Consider the following 16,052-nt stretch of genomic DNA (forward strand, 5'->3'; position numbering starts at 1 on the left):
GCTATCAATTATTAACCATGGGGAGAGGAAATTTTCAAAGACGGAAGGGGAAGAGCCACAACAAAATCATGCCAGGAGCTTCTTTGAAAGGCCATTTAATGGCGAAGGGGTTCAACGCTGCAGCAGTAAGTTCATACTGAGAAACCATTAGTCAATCATTTGAAGCTGATGGTTTTCCAGGCGAGACAAACCCTGAAAGTGCAAAAGAAACACTACAGACTCGTGAATGAGCGTACTGACGTCAAAGTAAATGAGCTCAAGCCCTCCAGCAGAACTTCTCGTCTTGAAGAAGGCTGACTGTTTCCAGTCTCAAAACTGGGCGAATTCTGTTCATCCTCAGAAGGAGATGTGTTTACTCCTAGATCTATTGCCCGAAGTGCGTCTGATAATCTGGGAGTTTTGTATCCTTAATCTTCGTATGTAGTATCCTCTATCTACATTATCCTCAAATGATGCGGGCGTATACATGCTAACATTTGCAGCTTGCGGCCGCAAACCTATCACAGTAGCGATTTCTCAACCGCAATTTAATCGAGATCGGCATGTGCTTCAGGGCCCAATCCCTTTACGTGGTAGCAAGAGATTCTACCTACAAAAACAAGCCTGCTCTCGCCAAAAGTACTTCGACCAAGTACACCCTACCTTTAGAGCCCAAATTTTCAATCTCTTTATGATTTGTCGGCAGGCATATCTTGAAATTGGGGGCGGTGCCCTTTTATACAAAACGAAGACTTTTAGATTCCTTGATCCGATGGTTCTGTTTAGATTTTGTTTTAAAATCCAACGCCACTTTTTCTTTATACAAAGTATGACTATTGAATATGATATCTCTTCTGACCGGGCCTTTTTTTTTTGTCATGTCTACGTTTTCGATGATTTTCCATCGGTATAACCTCAAAAATTTCAGAATGAAGATAAGGATTCTAAGTCGCGAGATTTTCAATAGTACAGCGCCTCACTTTAAAATCCATGGAACCCTTTTCCCAAGTTATCACGGACAAGTAGTACTCCATAAACTCTGCAGCGGTCCGACACTATGGAAGTGGAATCTAAAACCCGAGAAAGTTGACAACATCAAAGACTTCGACATTGATGTCAGCTACGATGATGCCTGGCCTAGCTACTTTAGATTTGGCGGAGACAAAAATGGTTGGCACCTTGTCAGGAATCTACATGCTATGCAAAATATCGACATGAGTGAACTTGTGCAGCGTCTCATGGAAAGGTATCCGTACTACAAAAAATGTGGTGTTAGAGAGCAAACCTCGACCCGCATAGAGGACACATGGGTTGATGTCTGCGAACCTATCCTTGTGCCAGAAACTGCACTGAAACTGTTACAGAAGAAGAACGAGAAAGAGGAGAGGGAGAGGTTGGAGGAGATATCGGAGGAGCAAAATTAAGTATGGATCGTCTGAGAGCACAACAATATCCATTCCTGCCCTTCTAGAACCACTGCAACGAATCGAGTTAGACGAAACCCATACCCATGTATTAATAAAATCGGAGAACGGTTCACTAAACCGGAATTCTCAATATATTCAAGTAGCCATATAGATATTTACAGATTGCTGACTCGTGATTCTGGTGATACTACACTTTCCCGGTTCTCTCTCTCGATTCTACGTCTCGCTTCCTCGTTCCCCCTTCTCCACATATCTATCCTTTTCAAATGCCCATTATCAAATCCTTCTCTCCACCACTTCTGGAATTTGGGTAAACTTCTACCTTTACCATTCTTTGCCTCACCTGCCATTTCCCTGACGGCCTCAAAATAATCTTCAAAATCGGGATAGAGAGCTGTGAAGGGTACTCCATCCCCTTTTACTGCGATTCTATCTTCTTCCCATTTCTTTTGCTCTTCAGCGGAAGGAAGAGTGATGTGCCCGGCTAAAAACCGTGCTGCAAGTACAGCTTGCCATTCAAATACCTTGAATGTAAATCCTGCAGCCACAGCACCGACGAAAGTTAAGGTAGGGTCCTCGCGCCAAAATATGTGTTGATACAGATTTGGAAGACGATTATTGCGTATTGTAGAATCGAGATTAGGAATGAACGGAAGAGTCCAGGAATATCCAGTTCCAAAAATAATATAGTCTACTTTTTCTAATTTAGACCCATCTTCAAAATGAATTGTTCGCTCATCTGTGTTAGCATCCGAGGTTATGTGGGATATCGGTGGACGTCGAAGAATATGGGGATGCTGGAAAGCGTAGTCAAAAAAGTAAGGATGATATTTGCCTCGAACAACAGAGTGAAGAGGTCGTTCAACACAATCAGCAAGAGCATAAGAAATATCAGGACCAGAGATGCTGGCGCCAACGACTACCACACGCTTCCCGCGATATGTTTCTGGGTCACGCCAAGCTTTCGAATGAAGAACCCTTCCAGGAAAATTTTGGGAAAAGGCAGAAAGACCTGGAGTTGAAGGAATGAACGGGACACTGTAGTGTCCTGCTGCTACAACAACTGCATCGAAAGATTCTGTCCACCATCTATCTTCAATTCCATTGTCAAGGGGTTTGCGCAACGTCAAAACCCATTTCGATGTATGTGGGTCTTTATGAACAAGCTCCACAGTAGTATTGTACGATATCAGATCTGGGTATCCTTTCCGATCCACCAAATCTTGAACATATTTTTCCACCACCTTCCAATGGCGAAATGGCGAGTTTTCGCCATGTCTTTTAATGTTAACCGCTGATCTTGTTTCCGGAAATGGTTCTTGAGAAAAAGACATGGCGAAAGCATCTATATTTGTTTCCAACGTAGGATATATCGAGGTATCAGAAAATCTATACTGGGTATTGTGCGGAAGCGTAGTAGGAAGATCAGATGGAATGGGAAGAGTCTCGTCTGGTCTGCGAGAAGCAAGTTTTTCAAAGTCTGGAATCTGTTGGACGTGATCTTTCGGATCTCCGAGCCTGTGAGACGAATATGAGTAATTGTTTTATTTAACGTTTTAACCATTCAGACATTTCGTACTCACCAGCATCCTCCAGCTTTCTCTCTTCTCTCAAAGAGCCGGATCTCATCAAATGCTTGCTCCTGAGCCAGAGCATCGAGTGCAATTGCGCCAGCTGGTCCAGCGCCGATGATTGCCACTGACTTTATGGTTGCCATCTTGTGAAAATTGCACCTTTGGTGAGTGTAAAGATATATAGATAGATATATTAATATTACTGCGAAGTCATGGAGGGCGTGTAGAGGATAGAAAAGGCCTCATAGCACACTTCATAGTTTTTATTTATCCTCTTATTAGTAACGGGACGGGAAGTAATCGATTTGCAGGGAACTCGATATGGCGAAATTTATCATGCATATCCCCTCACTCGGGTTCCTTTCGGTCATATGAGCCTAGGTAGATCTAAGATAAGATTAGATTAGATCTAGTCCTCTTTAGCTCCATACAAACAAAATGATATTTAGCTCATTGCGAACAACGGGTACTGGCTTTCAGTCCCCTCGATCATTAGATGGTTTCCCGCTCAAGCAGGGCTTTTTAGATATAGGATAAGGTCACAGCTCATTCCGTCATATCGAGGCGCACTGTCATATCATGTTACATCATCTCGATGGTTCTGTGTTACAGGTTATATAAGATCATATATTGATATGATCTCAATTATGAGTTCTCAAGTATTCAAGTTGGCTTCATAGAGTAGATTCACATTTGACGAGAATATTATGTGCTATCTGCGTTCAATATTGATCAATTGCATAGGACACACCTAGCTGAACCCCATTGAATTCTGAGATACACACTCTTTAGAGAACATCACCATCCTCACCATTTTCCTGTCTCGCGCGTTCCAATCCTAAATTCGCAAGATCTCTCAGCTCCCCTTCAATCTCTTTACATAAAGTACAAGCTTCCGCAATTCTCAACCACTCACACATTGCCAAAGCCGCATTCAATACTGCAGTTCGCGCTCCCTCAGTCCCGGCTCTTTCTTCCATACCATCGACCAAGTTTTCTCCCCATTTATAAAGATTGTTCATATCCATGGCCGCATCTGATTCAGCTCGATGAGGTGCCATCTGATCTCTCCTAGCCTTTCTCCATAGGAATGTACTAATTACTTCGATATTGTCCATGAGAGTCTTGGAATGGTCATCGTTGTATGATCTTTCTCGTCCTTTATCACGGTATGGATGGTATCGGTGGGAATATGAACGAGTTCGACCGTATCTGAGACTGATATGAGAGGAGCTTGGAAGAGCGCGAATGTAAGTGGTGGTGGCATCTAGGCATATTTGGTAGAGGGTATTCAAGAGGAAGTAGCGCTGCTCGGGAATCGACACAGGTGCAACGATTGTACTATCTGAGGCATTCGAGATTGACATCCTATCGTCCAATGTTGATTTAGACGGTGTATAAGTCCCCATGGAATGTATGGGGATCCGGTCTGATGGAGAGCTATTTAGCATCATAGCAATGGTGGGAAGACAGCTGCCAGAAACATGACGTAGAGGCAGGGCACGTGAATGTCCAGCGCGGTTGTCAGTTGTACGAGAACCTCCTTGGCAGTGACAGTAACCCACGTCTAGTAGGGCCTGGGAGTTTTGTCGGGTCGAGACAGGTGTGGTCATTAGACAGTCCGGATCAGGATCAATCGTCGCCTCAATGGCTGGAGAGGGCTCCTGCAATACATACCCAAAAGACGCTCTATTTTCGCCTTGAAAGAGCTTACTTCCCTCGGCACTAGCGTTTCCTGTCACCAAAGCCATCTGACTGCCAGGCGCAATAGGAGGATGAGGAATCGCTTGATTAGATAGGTGCAAAGGATTATTGATCCCGTTTTCAATACCACCAAAACTTCGGGAGTGACGTAACGAATTAACGTCAAAAGGATAAGTAACTTTAGATTTCTCATCGTTGTTAAAATCCATGGCGTAGAGAAAGTTTCACGAGGGCAGAGGGGGTACGAATGGAAGATGGAAATAAATATTGTCAAATTTTTCAAGGAGGGTGTGAGAGAGATAAGGTCTGATTTCTTTAAGGGCAACAATTACAACGAAACGCGATGTGATTCTCGAAGGAAATATACTTAGCTGGATTGTTCTCTGGCATAATTGGAATGAGTTAAGTAATATATTATATTCTGCATGGAAAGTATGGAACGGCAAAGAGCCACTGCGTTGCATGCTGAGGCTTTGTATACAAAGTTGCGAAACTCGTCAGTGCTTCTATTCAACTCTTTTCTAAGCGTTCCAAATAACAATTCTTCCATCAACACCGCTCGCTAAAAATCAATTAGTTTCCCCTTAAAGATATAGATTAAAAGAGCACTTACTAGTGAACTTGCTGACACCACTTTCCGAACCTTCATAGACGCGGATAGTGCTGATGGTGTTTTGATGCACAGTTGTCAATTGTGTATCATCCTTGACTTTTCCTTTCAAGTCCATTTGCTTGAACATATTGAAAGCACTCTCCTCTCCAACATCTTTGACTGGGCCCCCTTTTGATTCCAAGGAACCTGTGAGTTGCCAGCCTCCTTCGCTACCACCAAATCGGAATGCCTCACAGTCATAGCCTGCCGCAATAATCTCAGCTTCGCCATTCCAGATCAAACTCATAAAAGGGAGAAGCTGTGTGCTGACACTAACAACAGCCTTTGGAGGTTGATCTGCGCCATTGGGGTATACGACTGTGATGCTGCTGTCGTGTGCAGCAAAGGCCAAGGCATTTCCACTCGGCGAGAACGATACTGCGTGAACCCATCCAGCAGAATTGTTGAGATACTCTCCGCAGACAGTGTTAAATGGCAGTCGTTCTCCCCAGACTCCAGGTTCTGGCCTAGCATCCACTCCCTTGATGAAACTCGAGAATACTCTTGCATGGGCATCGGTAGAACCGGCAGCTAGGAGAACGGAATTTGGATGCCATGCGACAGTTGTGATGGTGCTACGGATAGGCTTCTTGATGTGTTTCGAAACCCACCAGTCGTTCTCCTCTTCGAAATAGCAGATAGCAATCACCCTTGCACCGGATCCAACGGCAAACTTCGTTTCGGAAGGAGACCATCGAACAAATGTGGCCGCACGATTGATTCGGAGAAGGACGAGAGTAGGTTTATAGCCAGTGGGAGATGGTTCCCAAACCAAAGCATTGCGGTCTGGCCCAACATTATCAGCATTGTTGAATTAAACCGGAATGATTAAATGGGTACAAACCTTGGGAGCATGTTACAATTCTACCACTGTTAGGAGCTATATCAACACTGGTGACGGTCTTGTCATGACCTTTCAATTCGTCCTTGAGCTTGAATTCCTTACCGTCTCGTCCATAGAGCTCGACACTGGTGTCGCGTGCTACAGCCAATGTCTGTCTATCGGCTGAGAACGAGTGATCCGCGATAGGATGATGGAAAAGGTGATGAACTTCTGGACCAGGCATTTTGTTGCTTCTTGATAGGAGGAGCTCTCTACTATCACTGTAAATATGTACTTATGTTGGCATTACCGCATGGACGAGAGATGCTTGCTTGAACGTGGGGCGGGTACTCCCTATACGTCTGATTACTAACCACTTTAAGCTAGCGCAAGGCTGCGAAAGGCGGACTCTCGAAATTTATATCAATATTGATATATGTTGGAAGTACCCCAAATCCAAGACGCGACTGACTACCGAGTAACGACAGAATGAGTGCCGCAGTAAAACCTGTCCCAGTGAGGACGTCGTTCCCTCCAAATCAAACCCTTTACATCACCAATTTACCTTCGTCGAAGATTCAAAAAGATGATTTACGTAGAGAACTCTACACATTATGCTCGACTTATGGTCCAGTTCTCGATGTCATAGCCCTTAAGTCAATGAAGATGAGGGGTCAAGCACATGTGGTGTACAGAGATATCCAGACCGCGACTCAGGCTATGAGAGCATTACAAGGATTTGAGTTTCTTGGACGTGAAATGGTTAGTTGGGAATCCTTCAATTCTATTGCTCGTCTACTTGAAATGATTAAGGGCTGACATTCACTCTACTAGAATATCCAGTATGCCAAATCAAAGTCAGACACCATTGCCAAGTTGGACGGTACTTTTCGTATGCCGTCTGCAGCAGCGGCTGCAGTCGTGGCCACAGAATTGCAGCAAAGCATTTTCAATGCGCCGCCTTCCGCAGCTACCATTACGAGCAATTTACCTCCCCCACCACCGCCCTCAACCCTCCAGGTTCCAGCTCCTGCATCCGATCACGCTATGGAAGATGCAACAAGCCCAAGTGCAAGTGTTGCTGGACAGAAAAGACGTCGGGATGAAGAGGAGGAAGAAGATAGTGAAGGAGACGTTGCAATGGAGGAAGACAGTGATGACGATTAGCGACTGATGATATTGCATGGAAAAGGCGTTGGGGACTGGTTTGAGGCGTATCGGTCTTGGTCACACGGTTATCGACTAAAATGGATCTAAAGGGCTACGGCTCCTATACAATTCGCATATTAAGTACATTGACCTCTAATGACATGTCAGATATGGCGTGTGAACCATTATGTATTTCCGATGCAACACAAGTGTACATACCTAGTTGGTGATGTTTCAATCGTGTGATAGGTTTTGTCGTGGCATGTCCACAAAGTGAATGTGAAGCTTCAATATCTATGTGATACCTTGGATCAATGTATTATATGCCCAGTGGAGACGAAACTCTTTGAGGGGACGGAACGCCAAAAGCTCTTCTCTATAGATCTTCCTGAGCCATTTCGTGAGGCATCCATAGTCCCACACACCCACCTATCAAGCCAAGCCATACCATCAAATAATTATTTGCCGGACAGTCAAAATTCTCCATTGCCTCTCTGGTTTGACATGGATGAATGAAGAATGCCGGTACATCTGTGATAGGGTGTGGCTAAGACCTAGTTAGGATGTATTTTCTTAGCAAAATTAGCGACTTACAGCAGCGGAAATCCCACCCATTACTCCTATTGCACGAAGTTCACTTTTGTACTCTTCTGGCACGAGATGTCGATAAACAGAATTTATATCAAACGCAGGCTCATCGTTTGGTAAATCGTGAAGCGTAAACCACAAAGTCGGTATTCTATAAGTGGGATGTAGGTGAATCTCATAAGTAACGTAAGGCTGGTGAGAATATAGACTGTATCGGGGAATAGAGTCACTCTCCAGTGTCGAAGACTTGTTTACACGCAGTGCCTCCTATACCATGTCAATAAGTCTAAATATTCATATACTATCAACACGAATGAAGAGAGTCACTAACGTCGTCTTCATCCTCATCCATCATATCCACCTCTTGACTCGGAGCAGAGTTTGGAGCGTAACCACTACTCAAATTGCTAAGAGCAAGTAATAGATCATCATCATCTTGTGGTGGATGAATCAATCGAATAATTTCAACATAGCATGACCCAGTAGTTGCTGTTCGTCCCATGGACAGCTTGAGGTTCTTCCTTGCAGGTCCCAATGATGCTCGACAATATCTTCGATCAAGAAACGCACAGGCGAGCTCAAACTCTTCTTCCGTGAGAAATGGCCACTGACGATATTCATGGCGATGTGTTGCCATCATGACTGGTTTAGCACTGGCTAGAGAGTCAAAATATTCAACCCACAAATCAGCATTGGTGTAAGTACCGTGTTTGCTGTGCTTGCTGTGTGTAGGTGGTTCATGAATATTTAGTGAATCCCTAGTAAATCCCGCCAAAAAGAACTCTGTTCAAATGTTAATTTTGAAAGTCAATTCACGCTATATATTTTGTAGACTCGAAAGTAGAAAAATATTAGTTGTGATAATTCATGGCATTGTATCTTTTGTAGCCTCTCCTTAGGAACGGTCAGATACCCACCAGCTACAGTGCTAGGCTTGCTGGCTCGGTGGACGAACTTGTAGGACCTGGCGATTTTAGCTGTTCTCACCAGTTACCCCGGTTAAAAAAAGTGGTCAGGGGTAGCTTTGCTTTTCGCTACCTACCCACCGAAGCTCCCCAGATAACTATCGCCATATATGCTTCCGAGTTACTCTTCGTAGTTTTATCAGAGCCTACGCAAATTTCCAATGATGATTGCCCAAACATACCGGGTAGAGACACAAATCTCCATTTTCAAAGTCTATCAGATTTGCTAAACAGATTTGACTGTTCAAGAAGAACTTGGGAATACAAATCTAACAGGTAGGACACTCGGGGGGTGTAATGTAAGGCTGAAAATAAAGCCTGTAATTTATCCCAAGGCTCGGTAAGTACGCCTTACGTGTACTGTTTATAGCTCTTGAGTCTCTCCGTTTCGAAATGACACCTAATGATAACCCTCAGATATTTTAAGTTTTTTGTATTTTAGTGTTTGTTTATAGTCGCGCCTTCTGGTAATGAAATGATTTTGAAGTTTCCATGAACAGTCGCGACCCCTTTAATCTACGCCGCTCTCCAGCATTCAACATCCTTCGAGGCACTGCGACACAAGCTGCTTCAAATATCACTCAAAGGGTCAAAGAAGCAGGCGAGCAAGCTTATGAGTCTGGGAAGCAAGCTGTCGAAGAGATGTCCACTTTTTCCATACCAAAAAACGTCCCCTCTTTCACAGATCCTCAGCGCAATTTGGAAAACAAAGCTTGGGCGGCCTCTGGCATGACCGCGAGATCATCGACGGCACATACAAGTGGAGGAGTAATTAGCGGCATACAAGATCGAGTTGGAAACCTTCTTGGAGAAAATAGGGATCTGCCGATGTACAAAGACAAGCCGTATTCATATGCCTCCTCCAGGAGAGCACAACCTTTTTACAAACGGCGGCGTATCATATTTGGGTCCATTGCATTTGTATTTTGTGTGTTATACTTTTTAGGGTTCTTTGGATCCAGTGACGAGACGAAAAAGAAATCGACAGACAGATGGACATGGCTACAGCGGCCGGAAAAGGGTCCTAACTCAATTGATTGGCTAGATCGAAGGGAAAGGGTCAAGGAAGCTTTTACTTTGAGTTGGGATGCATATGAGCGATATGCATGGGGCTATGACGAGTTTCATCCAATCTCGAAACATGGGAAGCAAATGACACCGAAAGGAATGGGCTGGATAATTGTGGATGCTTTGGATACGATGATATTGATGAATTTAACAAGCAGGGTGCAGCATGCAAGGGAATGGATTGCAACTTCACTGGACTACGACCAAGATCAAGAAGTCAACACATTCGAAACTACAATCCGCATGCTTGGGGGTCTTCTATCCGCCCATTATCTCTCCACAGAGTATCCACACCTAGCTCCATTGGCCGAGGACGATGAAGGAGCTTCAGGGGAGGATTTATATCTAGAAAAGTCGAGGGATTTAGCTGATCGTTTGCTTGGCGCCTTTGACTCTCCCTCTGGAATACCATTCGCCAGCGTTAATCTCAAGACCACCAAAGGTGTTCCATCTCATGATGATGGCGGGGCCTCATCCACAGCAGAGGCGGCGACGTTGCAGTTGGAACTGAAATATCTTACCAAACTTACTGGAGAGACTGAATACTGGGAAAAAGCTGAGAAGGTGATGAAGATTATTGATGATAATGGCATGGAGGATGGACTCTTGCCAATTTACATATACGCTAATACTGGAAACTTCCGTGGAAGCAACATTCGTCTTGGCAGCCGCGGCGATTCATACTACGAATATTTGATCAAGCAATATCTTCAAACTTCAAAAGAAGAGCCTATCTATGAAGAATTATGGGACGAGGCACTTAGGGGAGTTCGTAAGCATCTCATCACTTACTCTAGCCCTTCCAAGTTTACTGTTCTTGCTGAGCGACCTGAGGGTCTGGGTGGCTCTCTTTCGCCAAAGATGGATCACTTGGTATGTTTTATGGGTGGAACAATTGCTCTAGGTGCCACTGGTGGCATTACAGAGGCTGAGGCGCGCAAGCTACCAAGCTGGAGCGCGAAGAAGGATGAAGAGATGAAACTAGCAAGAGAATTGACGCACACCTGCTGGGGAATGTATAAGGTGATGGCAACCGGGCTTGCCCCTGAAATCGCACATTTCAACATTGATGATCCACCATTGCCAGAGGATGCACCACATCAAGCACCTACAAATTTTGATGATCCGGAGAATCAAGAATGGCGCAAGGACTTCATTATAAAGAACAACGATAACCACAATCTCCAGAGGCCGGAAACTATCGAGACATTGTTCTATATGTGGCGTATCACAGGAGAGGAGATGTACAGAGAATGGGGATGGGAAATGTTTAGGTCCTTCATGAACCACACCGCTGTTGGTGAAGGTGGTGGGTTTACGAGTCTCTCTAATGCCAATGTTCTACCTGCGCAAACCAAGGATAACATGGAGAGTTTCTGGCTTGTAAGTACATCCTATATCCGCTTGTCATTGACAATTCGCTAACTTTAACCAGGCTGAAACTCTCAAATATTTTTATCTTCTTTTCTCGCCAAATGATATTCTTCCCTTAGACCAAATAGTTATCAACACGGAGGCGCATGCCTTCCCAAGATTCAAGATGGGCCCATTGTTGTCAACTGGATGGAAGAGAAAGCCCAGGGGGCCAGACGGAAAGATCTTACCAGAACCAAAGAAAGAGCCCGAAGTAAAGGAAGTCGAAGTTCAGGAGTTGAAAAGTGGTGCGACATGAAGTTAAAAAAGCAAAATTGTACCTATATAATAGATGATGACCATGTAAATTCGTTGTATTTTTATCGCATTTAGATTATAGGCTTTTGTATGTCTTTCTTATTATTACTTGCAGATTTGAACAATCTAAATATAAATACCATTATTGTATCTTCGATGAAATATCTTGTCTATTGCATTCCAATGGTTTACAATGAAAACTTGAGACGAGCTGAATGATTTTACATTGCATTGCATCTTGTATTAAAAAATTAAAAATTTCAACGCCTCAACCTCTTTATATAATAAATGTCTACATTTGGAACCTTTCTTGCATCTGATAATCAGTTTACTACACAGGAAGAGAATTATAAGCTATTGCTTTAGGTAGCGCAATACCAAAACACAGGACATAAATCTCTAAAACTTAAATGATACACAGACATTTGGTCGGCACTTCACTGATGCAACTTTGACAGCCGGCTAATCGAATCGGAAGCTTTTCTAAGAATTATATTTAAGCGTCGAGCTGTTAGACGCAAGAAAGACGACCAAAGTCAACAACCACATGTTTTTCAAACCCAGCGTCTATGGACGAGATCGAGGATGGAGGGAGGGAGGTATAATAACCCATATCGACTGTTCAGCTGACGGGGCCGTCGTTGTACCAATTGTTTACAAGTCGAACACCAAACTTTGCCCAGAAGTTGAGATTTTGTACTCCTATTTTACCTACTTGGCAACGATGGTGATACATCAATAGAATGTCATATACCTTTCTGAAGCGTTTGATGTTAGTTGATGCTTTTCTTTCTTCTTCTTCTTCTTCTTCTTCTTCTTCTTCTTCTTCTTCTTCTTCTTCTTCTTCTTCTTCTTCTTTCTTCGTCATGTTTGTGGCAACCAGCTTGCAATTGATGAAGTTCATCCCGCTACCACGATGGCTCCACAAGCCCTAGCGCCCCCATACCCCAAATCAAGCTCATCACGTCCAATCACGCCTAATCACTTCGAGCAATCTCATGCAAAAGATAAGCCTTTTACTCTCCGAGATAGCTGTGCCTTCCGGGCTCACAACTTCATCTTCTTACTCCGCAAACTTTCTCAACCAACTTTCATACTCATAGTATAAAACATGATGTTGGAAATCACTGGAAAATATGCCATGCACTATCACTTGCACAACCTTTGAGCTCTAGCCAACCGGTTGAGAGCTTCAATAGTTACTCTCTTAATTATTCGAGACAACTCAGCCTCACCGGCAATCTTGATGCGGTAGATCTAGATCGACGAGCATCATTCCTAATACAGGCTGTCGACATCTCCTAGACTACACACACATCAAAACTCGAAATCATCAAGATGAATAGTTTCAGGATGAACGATATTGAGAAGGGTTCAGTCTACCCCGATAAAGACCAATCCACAACTCCGGACTACAGTAGCGGACGCGGGGAACCAAGCTACGAAGAAATAACGCAAATAAAACATGGAATAGGGCGTCGCTTTGTTGATAGCTTTCGAAGAGATCCAAGTCTTACTATGACCCCGCCGGGTGTGGTAGGCGCAAATGGGAGAGTATTCCATGCCGAAATTGCCGCGCAAGCAACGGCAAATTCTCCTCTTGCACGAAGATTGAAAGGGAGGCATCTGCAGATGATCGCAATTGGAGGTTCAATAGGTTAGTTGCTTGACGCGCCGAGTGATTTAAGGGGCTATTACTGAGTCGACTTCATGGACAGGTACCGGACTTTTCGTTGCGTCGGGCAAATCTCTCGCAACTGGCGGACCTGCATCACTTATCATATGCTTTACACTCATCGGGCTCATGTTATATTGTACGGTGCATGCTTTGGGTGAAATGGCCGTTCTGTTTCCCGTTTCAGGGTCGTTTTCGGCCTACTCGACTCGATTCTTGGATCCGGCAAGTTCATTCATTGATATAATGGGAAAGAGGTTAACTAATTGCGTGACTTACAGGCTTGGGGATTTGCTATGGGATGGGTATGAGAAACCACAGATAATATGGAAACTAGCATAATACTAACTCCTAGCAAACAGAACTATGCAATGCAGTGGCTTGTGGTTCTTCCATTAGAAATTATTGCGGCGTCTATCACAATCGACTTCTGGGATATACAACAGCGATACGATCACGCTATATTTGTCACAGTATTTCTCTTCACAATTATTGGCATAAATATGTTTGGAGTGAAAGGGTATGGAGAAGCGGAATTCTTCTTTGCTATCGTCAAAGTTGTGGCTATTATTGGATATATGTGAGTCTAACCGTTGTCATATTCGATCTACGTTTTGGCCATTATTCTATCCTTACGCTTTTTTGAAGAATCCATAGATGTTTCAACGGAACAAAACTCTGACTTTTCCAACAGACTTTTGGCCATAATCCTCAACTGCGGTGGCAGCCTTGAAGAAGGTTATGTAGCTGGTACGCTGTGGAGTGATCCGGGCGCATTCAACAACGGATTCAAAGGCATGTGTAGTGTTTTTGTCACTGCAGCATTTGCTTTTGCCGGCACTGAATTGGTGGGGCTCGCTGCCGCTGAAACACAGAACCCCAGAAAGTCATTGCCAAAGGCCGTGAAGCAAGTATTCTGGCGTATCACTCTTTTCTATATTGTGTCGCTTACTCTCGTTGGACTTCTCGTCCCCTATACCGACAAAAGATTGCTTGCTGCTGGAAATGCGAATACCGCGGCAAGTCCCTTCGTTATTTCTATTCAAAACGCTGGAATAACGGTACTTCCTTCTGTTATGAACGCAGTCATCCTTATTGCTGTACTATCTGTGGGCAACTCGTCAATATTCGGATCTTCTCGGACTCTTGCAGCATTAGCAGATCAGGGGCAGGCTCCTAAGATTTTGGCTTATGTTGATCGTAAAGGACGTCCTATCGTAGCTATTGGCGTATCATCGGCTCTTGGGTTCCTTGCGTATGCAGCGGATTCTGGTGCTCAGGCAACAGTTCTGGATTGGATGCTCGCACTGTCTGGGCTTTCCTCAATATTTACTTGGGGATCTATTTGCCTTGCCCATATCCGTTTCCGACGGGCTTGGGTACTCCAGGGACATAGCCTGGACGAGTTAGCTTTTCGTTCGCAGCCAGGCGTCATTGGCTCGTGGATTGGGTTTTTATTCAATGTTCTCATACTTATCGCACAATTTTGGACTGGGGCATGGCCTACAGGCTATCAGCAAATGACGGCACTCGAGCAATGTGAGAGCTTCTTTCTAGCATATTTGGCCGCACCCATCGTAATTGTATTCTACGTGGGATATAAATTCTGGTATAGGACTTCTGTGATGAGATCCAAGGATATGGATCTAAAGACCGGAATGCGCGGTCTAGACTTGCCAGCCTTGATAGCAGAGGAGCGAGCAGAAAAGGCCGGATGGCCAAAGTGGAAACGAGTATACAAGACAGTATGTTAGTTCAACTACAGGGAGTTTATGGTAATGCGGGTGGATTGGGAGTTTCTATCATAAGGGAGTTTATGTGCGAGAGATACCATGTGATTTCGGCGTTAAACAAATCATAGCGAGGGAGGATATCCATTGATTTACTGGGAACATGTTATAATACTTCAGCGAGCTGCGCGATACTCATTTTCGATCACATAGAATAATTACATAAATCAGCCATCAAATCAGATCGCTGTATATCGGACTTTGCCTAACGCGGGTAGTTCCTTTCCTGAAGCTTGCAACCACAACCAATCGGCGCGATTTCAAAGCTTTATATAAGGTAACGGGAACTATTCAAGAGCTCCAAACTATCATTGCCTTATTTGGCCGAGGGCTTATGGATAGAAAGATGGGATAAATCTAGAACTACGGAGGTCTACAAATAATCCGATGCCCCGCTTGTCATTAAAAGGCGTAGGCGGACTCCGTGTGATATATATTTTCTGTTCTGTTGACAAATCTCAAATCTTCGCTTTGTTGTGCAGGATCTCTGGACTGAAGCATTTTCCTCGGGGCTAATTGAGTAAGTACTTCCATCTAGTCTCGAATGGAATGTGATATTCAAAAGATCTGATAGTTGATAAATCGATTAGGTGGAGAGCTAAAATTTTCTAGTGAGGGGAAAAGTGGGAGTGGATCTTACGTTGATACCCCTCCAAAACTAACGATAGATATAGGAACTGATTGGTTAACCACCTCGAGAGACTAACTGGAATGAGAATATTAACCACAGCTTTTGGTTACTCTGTAGCTTTGTGATTGTCAAAATGTCCATGCATCTCCGGTACAACACAGACATCTGCGAGTAGATGTGGTTGAAAGATAAGGAAGGCATGACGGATGCATATGGCCGACTACGTGCAGCTATGTAGTGAATATATACATGGCGTTAGTCCAGCACTTACTCATACTTTCAATCCCTCTGCTTTGTATCTGAAGCTTCAAAAACATCTTTTTCAAACTTGACTTGTTAGTGTATTAGTCACCTTG

At 44.0% G+C, this 16,052-nt stretch overlaps 8 protein-coding genes across 8 annotated transcripts; 4 read left to right on the forward strand and 4 right to left on the reverse strand.

Moving 5' to 3' along the window:
* Positions 1-17: 17 nt before the first annotated feature.
* Positions 18-1,403, forward strand: Bfra_000579 (uncharacterized protein; the record flags this gene model as incomplete). The annotated part of the gene is made up of 5 exons (XM_037331025.1): positions 18-125; positions 181-246; positions 308-416; positions 483-886; positions 915-1,403. The coding sequence occupies 5 exons, from the start codon at positions 18-20 to the stop codon at positions 1,401-1,403; spliced, it is 1,176 nt and encodes a 391-aa protein (XP_037197358.1).
* A 158-nt stretch (positions 1,404-1,561) lies between these two features.
* Positions 1,562-3,123, reverse strand: Bfra_000580 (putative dimethylaniline monooxygenase protein; the record flags this gene model as incomplete). The annotated part of the gene is made up of 2 exons (XM_037331026.1): positions 1,562-2,924; positions 2,990-3,123. 2 exons carry the CDS (start codon positions 3,121-3,123, stop codon positions 1,562-1,564), a joined length of 1,497 nt encoding a protein of 498 aa, XP_037197359.1.
* A 645-nt stretch (positions 3,124-3,768) lies between these two features.
* Positions 3,769-4,893, reverse strand: Bfra_000581 (uncharacterized protein; the record flags this gene model as incomplete). Its single annotated transcript, XM_037331027.1, has 1 exon — positions 3,769-4,893. One exon carries the CDS (start codon positions 4,891-4,893, stop codon positions 3,769-3,771), a length of 1,125 nt encoding a protein of 374 aa, XP_037197360.1.
* Positions 4,894-5,090: 197 nt separating this feature from the next.
* Bfra_000582 (putative arp2 3 actin-organizing complex subunit sop2 protein) lies at positions 5,091-6,403 on the reverse strand (the record flags this gene model as incomplete). The annotated part of the gene is made up of 3 exons (XM_037331028.1): positions 5,091-5,246; positions 5,298-6,122; positions 6,181-6,403. 3 exons carry the CDS (start codon positions 6,401-6,403, stop codon positions 5,206-5,208), a joined length of 1,089 nt encoding a protein of 362 aa, XP_037197361.1. The 3' UTR covers positions 5,091-5,205.
* A 245-nt stretch (positions 6,404-6,648) lies between these two features.
* Positions 6,649-7,326, forward strand: Bfra_000583 (putative rna recognition domain-containing protein; the record flags this gene model as incomplete). The annotated part of the gene is made up of 2 exons (XM_037331029.1): positions 6,649-6,921; positions 6,994-7,326. 2 exons carry the CDS (start codon positions 6,649-6,651, stop codon positions 7,324-7,326), a joined length of 606 nt encoding a protein of 201 aa, XP_037197362.1.
* A 358-nt stretch (positions 7,327-7,684) lies between these two features.
* On the reverse strand, positions 7,685-9,066 carry Bfra_000584 (putative autophagy-related protein atg10 protein; the record flags this gene model as incomplete). Its single annotated transcript, XM_037331030.1, has 5 exons — positions 7,685-7,855; positions 7,903-8,163; positions 8,228-8,679; positions 8,814-8,860; positions 9,044-9,066. 5 exons carry the CDS (start codon positions 9,064-9,066, stop codon positions 7,685-7,687), a joined length of 954 nt encoding a protein of 317 aa, XP_037197363.1.
* A 287-nt stretch (positions 9,067-9,353) lies between these two features.
* On the forward strand, positions 9,354-11,601 carry Bfra_000585 (putative glycoside hydrolase family 47 protein; the record flags this gene model as incomplete). Its single annotated transcript, XM_037331031.1, has 2 exons — positions 9,354-11,312; positions 11,365-11,601. The coding sequence occupies 2 exons, from the start codon at positions 9,354-9,356 to the stop codon at positions 11,599-11,601; spliced, it is 2,196 nt and encodes a 731-aa protein (XP_037197364.1).
* A 1,337-nt stretch (positions 11,602-12,938) lies between these two features.
* Positions 12,939-15,029, forward strand: Bfra_000586 (putative amino acid permease protein; the record flags this gene model as incomplete). Its single annotated transcript, XM_037331032.1, has 4 exons — positions 12,939-13,257; positions 13,319-13,580; positions 13,631-13,855; positions 13,970-15,029. 4 exons carry the CDS (start codon positions 12,939-12,941, stop codon positions 15,027-15,029), a joined length of 1,866 nt encoding a protein of 621 aa, XP_037197365.1.
* Positions 15,030-16,052: the final 1,023 nt, after the last annotated feature.

This window comes from Botrytis fragariae (genome assembly GCF_013461495.1).
Source record: "Botrytis fragariae strain BVB16 chromosome Unknown tig00000001, whole genome shotgun sequence".
NCBI lineage: Eukaryota > Fungi > Ascomycota > Leotiomycetes > Helotiales > Sclerotiniaceae > Botrytis > Botrytis fragariae.